Raw genomic sequence first — 20,723 nt, forward strand, 5'->3', positions numbered from 1 at the left:
GGTACTTGTGGGAGGTGCTGGAAAGGTTTGGGTTCGGGGAGGGGTCTGTCAGTTGGGTGAGGCTGTTATATGAGGCCCCAATGGCGAGCGTAGCCACGAATGGGAGGAGATTGGAGTACTTTCGGTTGTACCGGGGGACGAGACAGGGGTGTCCCCTGTCCCCCTTGCTCTTTGCGTTGGCAATTGAGCCCCTGGCCATGGCGTTGAGGGAGTCGAGGAATTGGAGGGGTCTGGTGCGGGGTGGGGAGAAACACCGAGTGTCATTATACGTAGATGACTTGTTACTATATGTGGCGGACCCAGTGGGGGGAATGCCGGAGGTTATGAAGATTATTAGGGAATTTGGGGGCTTTTCTGGGTACAAGCTCAACCTGGGTAAGAGTGAGCTGTTCGTCGTGAACCCGGGGATCAAGAGGAGGGGATTGGTAGGCTCCCACTGAAAAGGGCAGGGAGGAGCTTTCGGTACCTGGGAGTCCAGGTGGCTCGGAGCTGGGGGGCCCTTCACAAACGTAACCTCACTAGGCTGGTGGAGCAAATGGAGGAGTTTAAAAGATGGGACATGTTGCCACTGTCGCTGGTGGGCAGGGTGCAGTCCGTCAAGATGACGGTGCTCCCGAGGTTTTTGTTCCTGTTCCAGTGCCTCCCCATCCTTATCCCGAAGGCCTTTTTTTAGGAGGGTCAACAGGAGTATCACGGGATTTGTATGGGCGCATGGGACTCCGAGAGTGAGAAGGGTGTTTTTGGAGTGGGGCAGGGATGGTGGGGGCTGGCGTTGCCCAACCTCTGTGGGTACTATTGGGCTGCCAATGCAGCGATGGTGCGTAAGTGGGTAATGGACGGGGCAGGGGCAGCATGGAAGAGGATGGAGATGGCTTCCTGCGTGGACACGAGCTTGGAGGCGCTGGTAACGGCGCCGTTGCCGCTCCCTCCATCGAGGTATACCACGAGCCCGGTGGTGGCGGCTACCCTCAAAATTTGGGGGCAATGGAGACGGCATAGGGGGGAAGTGGGGGGCTCGATGGAGTCCCCAATACGGGGGAACCACCGGTTTGTACCAGGGAGCATCGATGGCGCGTTTCTTGTCTGGCACAGGGTAGGTATTAGGAGGTTGAGGGACCTGTTTGTGGATGGGAGGTTTGCGAGCCTGGGTGAGTTAGAGGGGAAGTTTGGGCCCCCCCAGGGAACATGTTTAAGTAAATGCAGGTTAGGGAGTTTGCCAGGCGGCAGGTGGAGGGGTTCCCTCTGCTGCCCCCACGTGGGGTACGGGACAGGGTGCTCTCGGGGGTGTGGGTTGGAGGGGGGAGGATTTTGGACGTGTACCACGTCATGCAGGAGGTGGATGAGGCCTCGGTGGAGGAGCTGAAGGGTAAATGGGAAGAGGAGCTGGATGAGGTGATTGAGGAGGGGACGTGGGCGGATGCCCTGGAAAGAGTGAATTCCTCCACTTCCAGTGCGAGGCTTAGCCTCATATAGTTCAAGGTGCTACATAGGGCCCACATGACCGGGACGAGAATGAGTAGGTTTTTTGGGGGCGAAGACAAATATGCTAGGTTCTCAGGGAGCCCAGCGAACCATGCCCATATGTTCTGGGCATGCCCAGCGCTGGGGGAATTTTGGAAGGGGGTAGCAAGGACGGTGTCAAGGGTGGTAGGATTCAGGGTCAAGCCAGGCTAGGGACTCGCAATTTTTGGGGTTGCAGTGGAGCCGGGAGTGCAGGAGGCGAAAGAGGCCGGTGTTCTAGCCTTTGCGTCCCTAGTAGCCCGGCGGAGGATTTTGCTTCAATGGAAGGATGCGAGGCCCCCAGGCGTGGAGGCCTGGATCAATGATATGGCGGGGTTCATCAAATTGGAAGGTGAAATTTGCCTCGAGGGGATCAGTACAGGGGTTCTTTAGGCGGTGTCAGCCTTTCCTTGACTTCCTGGCAGAACGGTAGGAAAATAGGCCGGCAGCAGCAGCAACCGGGGGGGAGGGGGTTTGTTTTGGGGGAGGGGAGAAATGTGTATATGCCGGGTGCTTATCTATTTCTTCTTTTTGTAGTTACTGGGGGTGGGTTTGGCTTTGGGGCTTATTGTGTTTTTCTTTTTGTTGTTGTTAATACTGTTTTCTTGTTGTTATTTTCTGTTTTTGATATTTTTTGAAAATCTTAATAAAAAGTATTTAAAAAAAAAACAAATGGTTCACCTTAATTAATCCACACTTGTCCAAATGACTGTTAATTATGTACTGGATTATCTTTTCCTGAAAGCTCTCCCAACTCCATTGGTCTGGTTGGTCTGTAGTTACTGGCTTTACCCTTGCATCTTTTTGAACAAGTACTGCAACTGAAGTTGTGATGCACACAATGTCAATTGATAGAGGGCAGATGGTCTTAATTTAACTTTGAGTAGTTCGATACATTTTTGATTTTATAAAACCATTAAAATTAATATATCTTCTGTGACGTCCCTGTGTGTTCAAGTCCATTCCCCAAAATTAAACATCCCACCATTTTCCCCTGTAAACCAGCATACCAAAAATTACAGAAAATCCTTTCACAATTATTATCATAATGTGTTAACTTTTGCAAAATTCATCTTTCATTTGTAACACGGCTGGCAGATAGGTGAGGAACAGAATAACTGCAAACCATCTGCCCAAGTATTGATTGAACCATATTTTGTGTTATGCACCTGATATTTGCCACATATAGTGGAACTTCTAGAATAGCCATCAATAACATTAATAGAGTTAAGTGTTTTCTTTGCCGTAAGAACCAGCACTGATTTATGATTTGGTGGTATTTTTCATTTGAATTTACATAAGGCTATTCTTTTTTTCTTAAAGTACTATATTTGTTTTGTCTTTCATAACTGTATTCTACTTGTCTGATCTGCATCATCCAAATTTACATAAGTCTGCACTAATTGTTGTCGAGTGAAAAGCCACTTGACAAAAGGAGAATCAATGAAATCCAAACTGCAGTTTTCCGTCCTTCAATGAACTTTGAAGCATCACTTCCATAATCTCAAATTATTGGGAGGGATCTGAAGCTACAAGTCCCAGTAGATTGGATCCACAAAATTGGTCAAGGTCCCAGGATTTAAAATTTTAATCTCCTCCATGATCTGCAAACGGGCAAAGTAGTATTATTTATTTCAATTTTTACACAAGTCTAACCAATAGTCTAACCTCATATCTTTGCGTCACCTCTCTGCCTCCTTCATCTATTAACATTTATTACGCTCTTCAAAGGCTGATAACAAAGAAATGTGAACGTCCAAATAATAGGGGAAAGGATGACACAAGATTTCATATTTTAAGACTTTTACTGTAATAAAAGACTAAAAGCATTCTTGACTAAACACTATCTTTGTAGTCAACTTGTACTTTCAATCACTAAACAGAACATTCTCCTTTTCCTTTAAGTGCAGCTGATAACACACTTCACAGGTATACTTTATACTGTCCAGGAGGTAGACATTCAATTCTCCTAGAACTATTCCCAGTCCAAGTTTCTTAGCTCCAGAGGATAAATTTATGTTCTTTTCCTTTCTCAGCCTAGGAACTTTTAATCTCGGAACTGTCATGCACAGTGAGCTTTCTTTCCTGGTGATTCGTCCTTTATTTCAAGCTAGGTGAATCTTCCAGCCTCATTTTAATTCCTCATGAATTTGGTCTTTCCAACCTGAGCACTGTTACCATCTGCATTCCTGTACAGTGAATCATAAGCAACTTTTGGCCTCCTGCTGCTCTCTCTCAGACCCTGGCAGACTCTTTGTGGCTGAGAGATTTCAAGAATCATCTTAGCAGCCTGAATCACATGGGCCTTGTATCCAGGTGATTAACTGTTCTTGAGGCTCCAACTTGTTTTTAAGGATAGTTTAAAACACAACTGTTTACAACCCAACATTCTCAACACTTTGGAAACTACCAATCTAACCACGGTAAACATAGATGCTGTAGCAATTGTCTCTAAATGTGAATACCTTACACCTACTTCCCAGCAAAATAATCTTGGCTTTCTTTTAATATAACTGCCCCTTGCTTTCTCAACATTTCCCCTCACCTGAGAGGTGATGACACTCAGGTTAAATCACCACCGCTAGCTCTCGCTCAAAGGGGAGAGCAGCCGATGATCCACTGGGACTGTGAAGACATTGACATTTTCCCAGGCCTGTTGGCAAGCAGAGTTCAGAACAAGTCACATGACCTCCCTTTCATTTACCCTAAATTACAGACACCATTCCAAAACATAATAATCTTATAACCTCATAACTGTAACACATAATTGACGTCACTAACTACTCAATATTAAACAAGAATCTTGCATCTCTTCCATTGCTAAGGTTAATGGCAAGGCGTTCAGTTTTCTGCTTGATGTCAAATGCTCCTTCTCTCCTTTGCAACTCCCATAAAATCCCCTGTACATCCAAGACCCAACTATAATTCTCACATTCATAACTATTATAGCACTTATTTTACCTGGACTAGGTGCAGGAAAAAAATGGGTCACCTGACAAGCAAATCATCGCCTCCATTTCTCAACTTTCCTTGTCATAATCCTTCTTGCCGTATCAATATTACTATAATCAAACAATGCAAAAAATAGAGAGCTAAATAGTATTTCTCAACCCCATATCTCCAATATATTGAAATGAAAGTTTCCTTTCATGAGATACAGGAGCAGAATTAGGTCATTTGGCCCATCGGGTCTGCTCCTCCATTCGATCATGACTGATCTCATCCTGGCTTTAACTGCACTTGTCCTGCCCGTTCTCCATAATCCTTCAATCTATTACCAATGGCTAGCACTGCTGCCTCACAGCTCCAGGGTCCCAGGTTCAATTCCGGCCTCGGGTGACTGCCTGTGTGGAGTTTGCACCCTCTCCCAGCGTCCGGGTGGGTTTCCTCCAGGTGCTCCGGATTCCTCCCACAGTCCAAAGATGTGCAGGCTAAGTGGACTGGCCACGCTAAACCGCCCCTTAGTTAGGTTGGGTTATGGGGATAGGGTGGAAGCCTGGGCCTAAGTAGGGTGCTCTTTCAAAGGGCTGGTGCACACTTGATGGGCCGAATGGCCTCCTTCTGCACTGTAAAATCTATGATCCTATGATTACCAATTAAAAATCTGTCTAATTCCTCCTTTCATTTACTCTGTTCCAGACAGGGACAGCACTGTGACACAGTGGTTAGCACTGCTGCCTCACGGCACTGAGGACCCGGGTTCAATCCCCCAGGTCCGTGTCAAGTTTACACATTCTCCCCATGTCTGCATGGGTCTCACCCCCACAACTAAAAAGTGTTCTCGGGCCCCAAAATTACATGTTTTGTGTTTCTATGAACCTCAATCTTTGGGCTTAGCAAGACTCAAGCCTGCCTTAATCAATCTCATTATTTCCAGATTTGTCTCATTTCCTTTACTCTTTTTCATTTTGCTTGGTCATTTTTGAGCTGGTCTTGTGATTTTTAAAGCATCTGCAGTTCAATTACGATTGCATATTTAAATGGGGTGTACTCTGTAAATTCCTACGTTTATGGAATTATGAGATTGATGTATTTTTTCTATATTTCTGCTGAAGGCAATGTCCCTTCATCTTAAGCTATTCCCCATACCCCTACTTGTATTCTGATGGATTTCCCCTGATTTCAAGGATACAGCATCCATGGCAACAAGATGGAAACGGCGGTTTCTTGCTTCCTCCCTGTTAAAAAAAATAAAATTTTACAAATTACAGAAAGAAAACTGATTTATATAGGGCCTTTCACATTCTCAGTCAATAAATTACTTTTGAAATATAGTCAATGCTGTTTTGAGGACAATTGTGGCAACAAGTTAATGTACCGTAAGTTCCCACAAAGAGCAATCAGCTCTTGTTTTACTGAATTTGGCTGAGGAATTAATATTGGCCAAGACACAGGAAGGAAGAACTTTGTGTTCCATGAAAAAATGTCACAGCTACCAGTACAGGCAGAGAGTATTCAAAAGAGGGTACTTCCAACAATTCAGCATTAAAGTGTCAGTTAGATGACGTGCACAAATCTTAAAAGACGGCAAGTACTAAACGTCAGAAATAAACTCTCAAAATGAAAGCAAATATTAAAAATGTATGTATATATACTTATTCAACATTCCAAAACTATCTTTACCTGTCCCATTCATGAGCTGCAACTTGCTTGTGAGCCAACCGGGCATATTTTTGCTTCTGGAATGGCTTTGTAAGTAGTGCAGCATCTTTACCCGTCCTAGAATTCAAACAGCAAATTCGTCAAACTACTTAATACATCACATTGAAATGCTCATAAAGCACAGAAGCAAAACTGAAAAAAACTAAAATCTAAACTCTCAATAATAAATTTGATCAAGATAAATCTTCAGCAAGATTTGAGGACAATCATGTGTTAAGACAAATTATAATCTTATAAAAATGAGAGCTAAATGTTTGTGGCTTAAAATCACTCTTTTTGAGTAATTAAGGCACAATACATTCCAGGGCCTTAAACAGTATTCTGGCTGAGAAATCACTAATTTTACTTAGAACAAGGTGTCAACTTTTGTCTGATAATGGTCCTGTGAAGCGGCTTGGGTTATTTAACTACATTAAGGACACTTTATATATATATATGGATGATGTTAAGCATCACCAGATATTTACAGTAGCGATTCTAGATGTATTTTAGAATACATCAAGCCTTTGATGCATTGAAATCCTTGGTAAAATGTTGACACGTATAAAAGTATAGGTACTTGACTAATTTCAACAGATAATAAAAGCAAAATGCGCCAATAATGAATTCTTCCGAAATTACCTCTTTCACCATTATAGCAAAACTCTCAATTTTCAGGTGAAGTTTTAAATCCTCGAGAGAAACTCTTAAACTTCATGGACGCACAGCGGCTGCCTCACAGCGCCTGGGACCCGGGTTCAATTCCAGCCTTGGCTGGTTGTCTGTGTGGAGTTTGCAGGAGAGTGGGCCTAGATAGGGTGCAGACTCGTTGGGCCAAATGGCTTCTTTCTGCACTGTAGAGATTCTATGAAATAAGATAGCTTCATTTGCTGACACCGCAACTGCAGAGGACACACTCTCCGCACATGCAGTTGCAGTGCCCGTTAAAGGTGGCACAGACCAAACCCGCCCATAACAATATTCTACCCACCTCCCGCTCACTGCTCCTCCCCTGAATCTTTGCTGCCTCCAACCTATTGCTCCTCATTTGAGCCACCTTGGTCACCACAGTGGCTTGGGAAAGAAGAGGTGAGGACTTGGGAGTGTGGCTATGAGGGAGAGGTGGACAAAAGACTCCACAGTATGACAAGTTTCAACAGAGCAAGTGGGTGCCATGTAGGTATGTGCTGTTCTCTTGCTCAGCGTCGATAGTTACAATTAAATATGATACACCTCCCTCTTATTTTATTTTTTATTTATTTTTATTACTTTATCAGAGTTACAAAGCCAGAGCTCAGAGTGTGGATAGGGGCAAACCCCTAAACCAGCACCTTGCCTGCTCCAAAAATCAATTCAAATTGAATCCAATTCATGGACCCCACAAGAGAAACACCAAATCCAGAAATTACACCTGACCTCATGCTCAGCTTAGCAAAAGGCAGAGAAGCGATACCTCCCTCTTATTTTAACCCAAAAGGATTTTTGCCCCTTCGCCTTCAACAATATCTGTCCATCATCTTTTTCCTCCCTATTCCCCAGTTCATTCAAACTAACAACTGTCTGCATTTGTACACATCACTTTTCTTCATTCTTTTCTCCTTCATCTCTCTTTTACTCCTTTCTAACAAGGGAGTTTTTTTGCATGTTATAATCCTGTCATATTCAAGCCATCATTTTTCAGTCAAGGGAATGTTCTCTTTATACAAAGTGCAGTTAACTCTTGGCAATATTTTTTTAACCAAAAGCTGTGATCTCAATTGAAAATTAACGCTGGAGGCTTACAACGTTTAAGCGATTGCTTATAATTAATTGAAGTATTAATATACATTTTATCTTGTTTTTGGTCATTGTACCTTTGACAGTTCGATGTTTCTGCCTCATTCTCATCCTCACTGAAGTCGGAATCATAGCCCCCAAGACCATGCTCCTGTTGACAAAAAAATAACATTTCAATAAAGATGCAGTATTACATAATTTAATTTCATGTCATCTGTTTGCCTTTAGGACTTTAAAGTTTTGTTATGTGCATTAAACTTTCAAAATTTGATTAATAATTCACATCACTACACTTTCACACCAAAATCGATATCTCTTCAAACTATCTGAAGTAAAATTATGATAAAGTTAGACATGCATATTCAGCTGAATTTAAAGAAACAATCTTTCAGTATTTCTTCGATATTTCATCCCAAGAGATTTTCAGTAAAGATTGTTACTACTTTGGCAAAATCTTGATCATGTCCAAGCTGCTTAAAGGAAAACACAACATCACAATAAATCAAATCTGAATAAGTTATGGCTTTATAATGTCCATCCAAAACTCTGTGGCCCCTATCTTAACTCACATAAAATCAAATTACCTATCACCACTGTGCTTGCTGACCTCTACTGGCTTCCAGTCCAGCAACATTTCAATTTTAAAATGCATATGCTTATTTTCAACTTCTTCCAGTCTTGCTTTGTCACTCCTCCTTTAAACCTCTTGAGATCTATGCGTTACTCTAATTCCAACCTCTTCTGCATGTTAATCATTTCATAATGGTCACCATACCTTCAGCTGCCTAGGACTTAAGCTCACGTATCCCCACCCTAAATTTCTATTGCTTTCTTCTAAATCTTTCCTTTAAATCCTCTATCTCTCAATCTTTCCTCCTTTAAGATCCTCCTTAAAACATATATCCTTGATCACACTTTTTTGCCTTAGTCCTGATATGTCCTTATGCAGCAGTGTCATATTTTGTTTGATAACCCTCCTGCAAAGTGCCTTAGAACAGTTTTTTCAACACTAAAAGCAGTATATAAATACAAGCTGTTGTTGTTATAAAAATTATTTATATTGCACAATAGCTTGTCCATAAATTATTTTATGACTGCTGTTCTAACTGCATGCGTGGGGTGTAGGATGAAATGGTCCAAAACTGAAGTTCGTTCAGAAGAAACTCTGATGTCTTAATTCTGATCAGTCATTCCACTGAAACAAAAAGATGCACCACCCTAAACAGGCATTTCAATTTGTGTGTAGATGAATGGCAGAGTACATCAGCAACCTGCCCATTCTGACACCCAATTTAAATGGCACCAGCAAACAAAACGTTCCAGGTGGACAAATCGATGCAGCCTGCCAGATTCAAACTGGCCTGGATGTAATGTTGGCAGCAAGTTTTACATAGATTTTTTTTTACATAGAATGTACAGTGCAGAAGGAGGCCATTCGGCCCATCGAGTCTGCACCGGCTCCTGGAAAGAGCACCCTACCCAAGGTTAACACCTCCCCCATCCCCATAACCCAGTAACCCCACCCAACACTAAGGGCAATTTTGGACACTCAGGGCAATTTATCATGGCCAATCCACCTAACCTGCACATCTTTTGGACTGTGGGAGGAAACCGGAGCACCCGGAGGAAATCCATGCACACACGGGGAGGATGTACAGACTCCACACAGACAGTGACCCAAGCCGGAATCGAACCTGGGACCCTGGAGCTGTGAAGCGATTGTGCTATCCACAATGCTACCGTGCTGCCCTGGAGTTAGCTCCAGGAGTTGACATTACAATGAGGCAGCCCATCAGCAGCATCCCAGATTAAACCAGTGAGACTTCCAGCTCCTCTGTGCCAGACAAATATAATTTAAAACCTGAACTTTCAGACTCAGCATCACCACTAGTCAGAAACTGCACACTTCCAAATGGAACAGATTCTATTTTAAGCCACTGGATCCCAACTTGCATATTAAAAGGAGCCTATTGTCTGCAACAGGGAAACAATTCAGCCTCAACACATTTCCAACATGCTAAAATATACCCCATGGGAAGAAGAGAACAGTCATTTCACTTTTAACAAAATTGTATTTTTTCAGTGAAATTAGACATACCTTTCTCAACAAAGTCTGAGAACACGCATTAACAGATTCAAAAACAGCTTCTTCCCCACTGTTACCAGATTCCTAAACGACCCTCTTATGGACTGACCTGATTAATACTACACTCCTGTACGCTTCACCCGATGCCAGTGTCTATGTATTTACATTACCTATTTTCTTTTCTTCCCATGTACAAAATGATCTGTTTGAGCTGCTTGCAGTAAATACTTTTCACTGTACCTCAGTACACACAATAAACAAATCCAATCCAATATTAGTGTTCTCCCAAATATTTTGTAAGAACTACTACAGTATAGCTTAATACATTCTGTAATATTTCTGGTAGGTCTGGCAGCATCTGTGCCAAGAAATAGACTTGACATCTCAGATCAATGACCTTTCATTGAACATCTAATAAAACTGCAGCACCCTGAAACATTAACAGTTTCCCTCTCCAAAGACGGTGCTTGGCCTGCTAAGTATCGCAAGCAAGTTTTTATTTCAGATTACCAGCATCTGTAATGTTTTGCTTTTGTTATATTTTTGGTTCTAGATTTCATGAACACATGAAGTAGAAGGAGGGCATTCAGTCCATTGAGCCTGCCCCACATTCAATAAGTCATGGTTAACCTATTTGTGTTGAGTTTTACATTTCCAAGTATCACAGGTACTTTGTACACAGTCCACTTCTTTCTTCTCAGTTGTGGTATTATCTGATTTAGTTAACGCTAATAAGAAAATCTGCAGGTATATTTTATCTCCCAAGACTACACAGCCTCCCTCCTCCGGAAAAACACCATGACTGTTGAAAACAGACATTCCCAGTAGTAAAATTAAAACAAAATACTGCATATGCAGAGAGATCTGAAATATAAACAATAAATGCTGGGGGGAACCCAGCAGCATCTGTGCAGAGAAAAAGTCACACATTAAACCTGAAACTCTGTTTCCCCCTCCAGACGCTGCCAGACTGGCTGAGTTTTTCCAGCACTTTGTTTAGATTTCCCCAATAGTAACCCTGGCCATGAATTTTGGATGTGGAGAGGCCGGCGTTGGACTCGGGTGAGCACAGTAAGAAGTCTTACAACACCAGGTTAAAGTCCAACAGGTTTGTTTCAAATCACTAGCTTTCGGAGCGCAGCTCCTTCCTTTCACTGAGGAAGCAGTGCTCTGAAAGCTAGTAATTTGAAACAAACCTGTTGGACTTTAACTGGTGTTGTAAGACTTCTTAATGAATTTAGGAATCTGAGTGGGCAATTTAGACGCCTGTCCGAGGCCAGTCACTGGAGCAGCAAACGCTGCAATATCCCCAGGGCTGAACCTATAACCGCTTTCCCTCCATCCACTCCTCCCGACCTGAACAAGATCCAACTTCACTCCTCGGCTACTCATCGCCCCCTTCGATAAATGGCGGCCCGACTGAATGACGCTATCAGTGACATCATCGAGCCGCGACAGAAGCGCGCGTTCGGCGGGTTAGGCGTGAGGGCACGTGAGGAAGGGGGCGAGGTGAGATAGCATGGGGAAGGGGGCGGGGAGAGAGAGCGTTGGTTAGGGGGCGGGGTCGAGCGCGGGGAACGGGGCGGGGCGAGGGAGAGCGCGGGGCGAGGGAGAGCGCGGGGGGCGGGGCGAGGGAGAGAGCGGGGAACGGGGCGGGGCGAGGGAGAGCGCGGGAAGGGGCGGGACGAGACACATGAGGAAGGGGCGGGGAAAGAGAGCGTTATTAGGGGGCGGGGCGAGAGAGCGTGGGGAAGGGGGCGAGGCGAGAGAGCGTGAGGAAGGGGAGGGGAGAGAGAGAGAGCGCGCGGGGAAGGGGGCGGGGCGAGAGAGAGCACGGGCAAGGGGGCGGGGCGAGTGAGCGCGCAGGTGGGTGATATTAGCTCAATGGTTTATGAGACTGGTAGACACGGTGATGAAAGATTTTGTATCTTCTGCCATGAAATTGTAATTCAATGGTCTTTAAAGTCAAATGACATCAGGGGAGTAAGTATTTCTTATTTTGGATGGATGAGTTCATCCATCTGAAATAAATTTTGACAGTCATCAATTTACTCTTGCAGTCCGTGCTCCATGTCATTATAAGACGATGTGCCGTTTAATCGGGACAGATATATCAGAACATCTCAAACTGCATGACCCACAGTGGGATTGCGAGAAGAGCAATTGCTGCCATGGAGTTTGGACTGAGTGCTAACAACTGCAAGACCCCTTTAAATCCTTGGGTTTTTTTCTGAACAGATCTTTGAAGCTTGATTCCGCTGCAAATAAAAGCCTGCAAAAAAGTATATTTTTAAGAATAATAATATGTATTATTGTCACAGGTAGGCTGACATTAACACTGCAATGAAGTTACAGTGAAAAGTGCCTAGTTGCCACACTCCGGCGCCTGTTCGGGTACTGTCGTCCTGGGGAACCACGACAAAATACATGTAAGGGAATTTGTACTGGATATTGTATGAGTTAGGTACCAAGTTTAGAATCATAGGTTTTAGTGAAATAATAAAGTAGATTTAGGTGAGTATTGAGATGAGTGTGAACTCAGGATAACTTTGTGTGACCTAATGTAATCAAGTATAGTTAATATGATTAAAGCAGCAGACCCAGAGAAATAGCATTTAAAATACAAACAGTCACTTGGAAGAACAATGAACAGCTCAGGGCTTAACTAAAATGGTTGCCCATAAATAAGGGCTATAAAGGAGTCTGTTTTTGTATACATTCGGCCTTGGTCAGCAGAACTGTCTGTTTCACAAGAAGAAAGTTTAGACAAAGATGAGATAAGAACTGACTTATGGCTGCTAGGCTGAGAGGCTTAATGTAAACAATAGTGGCCAAAGTAAGGAAAGCAGATAAGACGGCTGTAAATTAAGATAAGAGCTTGCATCATGGGGTTAAAATGAACATAAAAGGCGGTAAGCCCTGAAGCTTTTTAGATTGCTCCGGACAATCTCAGCTCTGTTTTTCTCATGCTAAGAAAAATAAAGTTCACTGCTTGGAAGATCGCTCCTCAGACTCTCTGTGTTTTAATATTTGAATAGGTACAAACAAATTGTCGTCCTGGGGAACCACGACAAAATTGGCGCTGCGAAAAGCAGGGTTGGTGAGAGATCGCCCAGAAAAGCATCTGGAAGGAGTGGCGGAGGCGAAGGTCCGACCGGGGCTGGACATCCCAAAGCCGGCATTCTGACAGCAAGGTAAGCAGATTTGTATTGCACGTAAATCCTTGTTGTCAGAAAAGGGATCTCGAGGCCCGGCGCACTCAGCTCTTTGCTGGTCTTGAATCTCCCCAACCACAAAGATATCCTGCGTGATTAAAACCAAATTGGGTAAAATAGTTTTGAGAGACTGAAACTGATCTGAAGAGTAGAGTTTTGCATGCAAAGCGCACTGTGAATACTGTATTGTCTGTGAGTGGGTAAAAAGGGAGACGAGAAAAAGGCCGAACGCTAAGGTAATGCAATTAGGTTAAGTCAACCGGTTTGGAGCGGGTTTTTCCAGGATACGACTTGCCCAGAAGAGAGTAAGTGTGGGGAAAATCTGCCAGTCCAAACCTACCCAGGACCTCGGGTAAGAGACGTCAACCGAGAGGGAGAGAGATCAGTGAGAGATCACTCTCTGACCTAATACGGTAGTCAAAAGCATAGGAGGGGAACCTAACCCCGGAGGGGGGGATTAACAGCTAGGATAGAGAAAGTAAAAGACCAATTTGAACAAACTGGTCTGAGACAGCAGCGTGGAGGACAGAAATAAGAAGGAGAGTCGGAACACAGGTAGGGTAATAACTAACAACGTGGAAAGGTCACACTGACAAAACCGCCTAGCGGAAAGAGGGGTATAATCGATTGGGAAGGAAGATTAGTTAGGGGATTAAGACGGGATAATAATAAAAACGGAAGCAACACTGGATTGGGGAAAAATTACACATATAACTAACTTAAAAGAGGTAGAGAACGAGTGGCCGTATGTAAAGTGGGAAAGAATAGCTGATAGGAATTGGATAGACGAAATAAACTTGGAAACTCTAGGGAAATTAATAAAGGAATCTGATCGATATAGGGTTTCTATAGACATAGACAAGCACGTAAAAACCTACTACCCTCTAGCCCGGGAAAGGAAGATAGAGCCGGGACAGGGGACTACGGGGAAGTGGATATCGAGACCCCGGTTAGAATTACAGATATTGTCAAGGGACACCCAAGAGAAAGGTAAACAGGGGACTGAACACGGAAAAACGACACAGCAAGTAATAATCACTGTGACACCTAACTCTGACGGATTAAGTGATAAAAATTGTGACAGTAATCCGAAAAGACAAGTAATGGCACACCAAATTAAAACACCAGTGGAAACATTAGGGGATAAATTCCCAGCCCTCAGGGGAGACATAGAACACGTTTCTAAAAATGGGCCAAAAGAACAAGTAAAACTAATACACCGTGGCCGGAGGAAGGCACATGGTGCGTAGAGAGATGTGAGGACCAGAAGGGAATGATAAAGAACTACAAAATAAAAGATAAATCTAAGAAAAGAAAGGAGAAGCGAGAAAAGGAACTAGAGATACTGGCATTGTTTGAAAAGGAACGAGAAGAGGAGGGAAAGAATGATAGAAGAAAAGATGAGGGAAAAACAAGTCCTGATCCTTGCGAGGGTGAAAGTGAGGCGTCACAGGGAAAAATAGAAGGAAAGAGGGTCAAAGCCAGCAGAAAGGAAAGAGAAAGAAGAAGAAGCATAGAGGAAACATGTGGGAAAAGGCGCAAAGAGGCAGAAAGACGAGAAAAGGGGGAAGCGGAGATGGAGGCCAGCCCATCGTAACCTATAACATTTCTGCCTTCCCACTGCCCATAAACCCTGAAGCCCACAGCCTAAATTATCAAAACCGATACGCCCTACAAAATCAGACTGACTGGAATAAAAATGGGAAAGGACAGGGAGGTGGTAGGCCACCCTTTCAGAATCAGAGAGGACAGGGACAGGTTAATTATCAAACTCCGAGACAGGGACCACTGCCTGGCCCTCCAGGTGTGTGCTGGGGGTGCGGGGAGACAGGTCACATAAAAAGGAATTGCCCGCGGAATTCCACCAGACAGGGAGAAAACCAGCAACAGGCAGGCCAACAGCTGATCCAAGGGTCGCCGAACAGCGTCCCGATGTTTCAAGGGCCGGGGAACCATCAGAGTTTCGCATAGAGAGGCCCAGAGAACCCCGAAATGGTAGGACAGTACGTACAAATAACAGAAACCGCAGAGCAGGAACCTATAGTTAATGCTAGAGTAGGCGGGATCGAGGTCCCCATGATGATAGACACCGGTGCCACATGTACGTGCATACAAACGAAATATGCGGATCACCTACCATTGTCAAACCGGTTTGTAAAAACTGTGGGGTTCTCGGGGAAAATAACACTAGCTCAAATGACGATGCCGGTGCCTATTACCATTGGAAATAAAACTACCCATGTACCTATTTTAGTATATGATAAAACTCCTTTAAATCTATTGGGAAGGGACGCAATCCTAGGTCTGGGACTGAAATTAGAATGTACCGAACAAGGAATTGATTTGATGGGAATGTATTCACTTGAGGTACCAGGAAAGGAAGGGGTTAATGTATATTGGCTGGGAGATATAGAGGAACAAATTAAAAGACAGATCTGGACAGTCTGGGGAAAACTTATAGACACTTGGGTTCCACAAGCCAAGTGGCCGAGAACAGAATTACACAGTACAATGATATTTGATGAAGGACAGGCACCTGAAATACAAGAGAAATGGGAAAAGGAGGCAGGACGAGAACAGGAAATAAAGTCAGGAAGTATTTTAATTGGACTAGAGGGAGTGGCCCTCGCAATCGTTAGGAATGAATGGATTGACAAATGGTTCTCGGTACCTGGGGCGGAGCCACATGTCACATTGAAAGTTAATCCGGGATATAGATCAAAGGACCTAGGACCCATGGTGTTAAGAGCGCAAGACTTAGAATTTGTACAGACAGATAGTGCAGATATTTGGACGTCCAGCGATGGACAAATGACAAAAATAATTTTGGATGTTAGGATGCTTGGGACACCAAAGCAGATAACAATAGGAGTGCGAAGTGAGAAACAGGAGCGGGAATGGAGAGAGAGCTTAGAGCAGGATTTGAACTCCCTCCCACAGGAGTTGTGGTCCAGACAGGACACGGATGTAGGGAGGGTTAAAAACGCTAATCCAGTTGAAGTCAGATTAAAGACAGGACGCCAGGGGCCCTATAGACCACAATACCCAATCAAGACAGAAGCAATTGAAGGAATTAGAGAAACGATTAAGGGATTGATAGAAGCAGGGGTATTAAAGGAAACCCGGAGTAGGTGTAATACCCCGCTCCTACCAGTAAAGAAGGCGGACGGAGAAAAATGGAGATTGGTGCATGACCTAAGGGCAATTAATGAGGTAGTGGAAGATATGCCCGTAGAAGTTCCAAACCCTTACACCTTGCTGACAAATATACCACCTGAAAGTAGATGGTTTACTGTAATCGACCTATGTTCAGCATTTTTTAGTGTGCCACTAGCTCCAGAAAGTCAGTATCTCTTTGCATTTACGTACGAGGGGAAACAATACACATACAATAGAATGCCCCAAGGATTTAAACATTCCCCACATGTATTCAATCAGGTGTTGAAAGCAGATTTAGAAGGAATACAGTTGGAAGGAACACTGCTACAGTATGTGGATGATTTATTATTATGCACAGAGACACAAGAACAATGCAGGAAGGATAGTTTAAAACTTTTGAAAAGACTAGCAGAGGGGGGTCATAAAGTATCCTGGAAGAAGCTGCAGCTGTGCCAGAGACAGGTAGAATACTTGGGGAGAGAAATATCCGCAGGGCAGAAGGGGATAGCTCCACAGCAAATAGAAGCAGTACTGAAAATTCCGAAACCACAGACGGTGGGACAAATGATGACATTTTTGGGAATGACAGGCTTCAGTTCAGAATGGGTGGAAAGCTATGCAGAAAAAACGCAGGCACTACGAAAGATAATGAAGGAAGCAGGGTGTGACGAATTAAAAGCCAAACTAAAATGGGACAAAGATGCGCTAGAAGCATTTGAGAATATAAAGAGTGAAATGGCACAGGCACCAGCATTGGCTTTACCGACCTATGACAAGCCCTTTGATTTATTTGTGAGTAACAGAGAAGCAGGATTTGCTACAGCAGTGTTAACACAGGAAAGTTGCAAGGGAAGGCGAAGGCAGACTGTAGCATATTATAGTACCAAACTAGATGACGTAGTAATGGGATACCCGCCGTGTTATCAAGGCCTGGCAGCAGCTTGGTGGGCGTACGAAAAGGCAGCTACGGTCACAATGGGATATCCGATAAACATACATGTATACCATAAAATAGCTGAATTGATTGAAAAAGGGAAGTTTGTTCTGACGCCGGCTAGAATTCACCATTTTCAAATGCTGACCACATTCCCGGACATTACGATAGTAAAGTGCAATAGGGCCAACCCAGCTGACTATATGCCATTGCCACATGAGGGAGAGGAGCATGAGTGTGTGAGAGAGACAAGAGTGTTTATGAAACTGAGGAAAGATCTGCAGGCTGATAAGTTAAACACAGAAGAAAAGAGAACGTTGTATGTTGACGGCTCGTGCCATAGGGATCATAGGGGAAATCATGCTGGCTATGCAGTAGTTGAACAGAAAGGGAAAACATTTGAGGTAGTGGAGGCAAACGAATGTGAGCAGCCATGCTCAGCCCAGTTAGCGGAGCTTGAAGCACTGACAAGAGCATGTGAATTAGCAAACGGGGAAGCAGTGGAAATTTATACTGATTCAGCCTATGCCCACGGGGTTTGTCACCTTTTTGGGGCAATATGGAAGCAAAGGGGATTTATGAAAAGCGGAGGAGGACCAATTCAACACGAAGTTCAAATCAGGGCTTTAATAAGGGCTATGATGGGCCCAAGGGAATTAGCCATAATTAAGTGTCAGGCGCATAAAAAGGGAACAGATAACATCACACAGGGAAATACCAAAGCTGACAAGGCAGCTAAAGAAGCATCAGGGTACATTGAGGCTACGATAGCCCCAGTAGAAATAGCAAGGCCGCACCCAGGGCCAGGTGTGGGGAATATCGAACCTCAAATCACATTAGAAGATGTGGCACAATTACAGGAAGAAGCCCCTGTAGCAGAAAAAACAATGTGGAGAGAGAGAGGAGCATTACAGGGACAACATGACAAAATATGGAGAAATGGGGAAGGATTGATCATAGCACCCACATCATTACTAACCGTACTGATTAGTGAAGCACACGGGGTGGATCACTGTGCGAGAGGAGAAGTGGCTAGGAAGATTAAGAAAGAAGGATTCTGGTCACCATACCTGCAGAACTCAATTGACTACATACTAGGTCTGTGTGAGGTGTGTGCTCAGAATAATATCAGGAAGGGCATTACTGCCCCAATAGGGCACATACCCATTCCAGAAGGGCCGTTTAAACATCTATGCATGGACTATGTGGATATGGGAAAGGTGGTAAGAGGAAAAAGATACATGCTAGTGATTATTGATAGATTCAGCAGATGGATAGAAGCAACGCCATCCACAGATCAAGGATCTGGAACGGTAATTAACTTCCTGTCAAAAGAAATTATCCCAAGATTTGGCATACCCATGCAATTAAGTTCAGACAATGGATCTGCTTTTATAGGGAGGGCACTGAGAGAGACACTCTCAGCACTCCGTATAAAGCAGAGGTTTGGATGTGTGTATCATCCTCAATCCCAAGGAATGGTGGAGAGAGCAAACGGAACCCTCAAGGCGAAAATAAGCAAAATTTGTAGTGAGACAGGAAAAAACTGGATAGATGCTCTGCCATTGGCTTTAATGCAGTACAGGAGTCAGGAAAACAGAATCACACATTTAAGCCCGCATGAGATGATGACAGGAAGAGTAATGCCGGTGCCAAAGATCGGGGGAGCAGGGGGCCCCACATTGGAGTGTTTAGATCAGGATGCAAGAGAGTATGTACGACAATTAACTTTTATACATAGAACTATTTTTGAACAGGAAAAGGCCAAGGAGGAGGAGAGCCCTGCCACGGGACACCAGATCACACCGGGAGATCAAGTATACATCAGAAAGTTCCGGAGACGTTGGCATGAACCCAGACGAGAAGGGCCGTTTGAAGTCACCAGAGTATCTCCCACGGCGTTGCAAGTAGAAGGCAGTACACTGTGGTATCACTTGAACCATTGTACCAGAACGGTACCCGGGGTAGGGGAGAGAAGGGAGACTGAAGTTAGAGGTAGGGCGGATAGAAGTAGCAGCGAGGAAGAGATAGAACTACACGAGGAGAATCGTGAGGAGGAGGAGCAGAGCCAAAGTACAGCAGAAATAATAAATGATGATGAGAGTGGTTCTGTGCATGAGCTGGCTGATGATACAAATGCCCAGCTTCAGCCTGTTAGTCACGGTGCCGAGGGAGGTGAGGACGGGGAAAGGGCCTCGTTCCCCACATGGGACTTGGAAACTGTTTCCCTGGGGGACTTCCTTGACCCGTAACAAGGGAAAGCGGGATGCAGATGATATAGGGGTGCGGAATCAGGAAGGTAGAGTATTAAGACAAACAAGACGTAGGCGATCAGTGAGTACGGATACTATTTGGGAGAAAGGAGGGGTCTGTGTTATGTTTGGAGATCAGTGTTGCACATTTATCCCTAACAACACTGATCCAGAGGGGTCGTTTACACGGGCCATGAATAAGTTGAAGAATCTTAGGGCAGAAGTGAAAGAAAATGCTGGGTTTGGGCATGAAGCATGGAATTGGTTGGATAGGCTGTTCGGAAGATGGGGGGCATGGTTCGCCAAAGCTGGAGCTGTAGCAATCACAATCATAACCGTTCTAGGACTCATATTTTGTTGTTTTCTACCCGCCCTGAGATCCTTCCTTACCAGAGTTGCAACACGGCAGATGATGGTGACAAGCAGCTCACGTTCGCGAGGAAAAACGGAGGAAAGGGAAAACCTTGAGCTGCCTCCGATGAGCGGATTCACCATGACCCTGGTCGAGATGGAAACTCGTCACTCTGTGAAAGGACTATAATAATGGACGATTGCTTTGTACCAACAACAGCACCTGACTGAAATTCGCAAAAGACTTGGAGAACTTAGTCTGTACACAGGAATCAGTCTTTTTTCCTTCCCTTGACAAGGGTGGGAAGGTTTTTGGCTGATGGCTGTTAGGAGCAAGCAATCTGGGGGAGCGACCCGAGAATTCGAATCTGGATAGATGAATTATGATAAAGAAGAATTAGGGGCGTTGTTCCCTGACCAAAGTATTCGGCTCCTCCACATTGCCTGCAAAAAGTGTTTAAAATAAATTGTAAATGGGATCCAGTAAGGGGATTATTTGAGCTTGGTAATTTGTGTGAGGCTAGGGAATAGCCTCAAAGGGGGGACATGTAAGGGAATTTGTACTGGATATTGTATGAGTTAGGTACCAAGTTTAGAATCATAGGTTTTAGTGAAATAATAAAGTAGATTTAGGTGAGTATTGAGATGAGTGTGAACTCAGGATAACTTTGTGTGACCTAATGTAATCAAGTATAGTTAATATGATTAAAGCAGCAGACCCAGAGAAATAGCATTTAAAATACAAACAGTCACTTGGAAGAACAATGAACAGCTCAGGGCTTAACTAAAATGGTTGCCCATAAATAAGG

The 20,723-nt window shown here is 44.1% G+C and overlaps 1 protein-coding gene across 1 annotated transcript in view; it reads right to left on the reverse strand.

Moving 5' to 3' along the window:
- Positions 1-11,499, reverse strand: part of fra10ac1 (FRA10A associated CGG repeat 1) — a 64,970-nt gene extending 53,471 nt beyond the window's left edge. Inside the window, exons 1-4 of the mRNA XM_038822046.1 lie at positions 11,360-11,499; positions 7,995-8,068; positions 6,124-6,219; positions 5,633-5,678 (exon numbers count right to left, since the gene is read on the reverse strand). Of these exons, the coding sequence (XP_038677974.1) occupies positions 5,633-5,678; positions 6,124-6,219; positions 7,995-8,068; positions 11,360-11,395 (252 nt within the window). The 5' untranslated portion in view covers positions 11,396-11,499. The remainder of the gene's footprint in view (positions 1-5,632; positions 5,679-6,123; positions 6,220-7,994; positions 8,069-11,359) is intronic.
- Between the last annotated feature and the right edge of the window lie 9,224 nt (positions 11,500-20,723).

Source organism: Scyliorhinus canicula, chromosome 16 (genome assembly GCF_902713615.1).
Source record: "Scyliorhinus canicula chromosome 16, sScyCan1.1, whole genome shotgun sequence".
NCBI classification, from domain to species: Eukaryota; Metazoa; Chordata; class Chondrichthyes; order Carcharhiniformes; family Scyliorhinidae; genus Scyliorhinus; species Scyliorhinus canicula.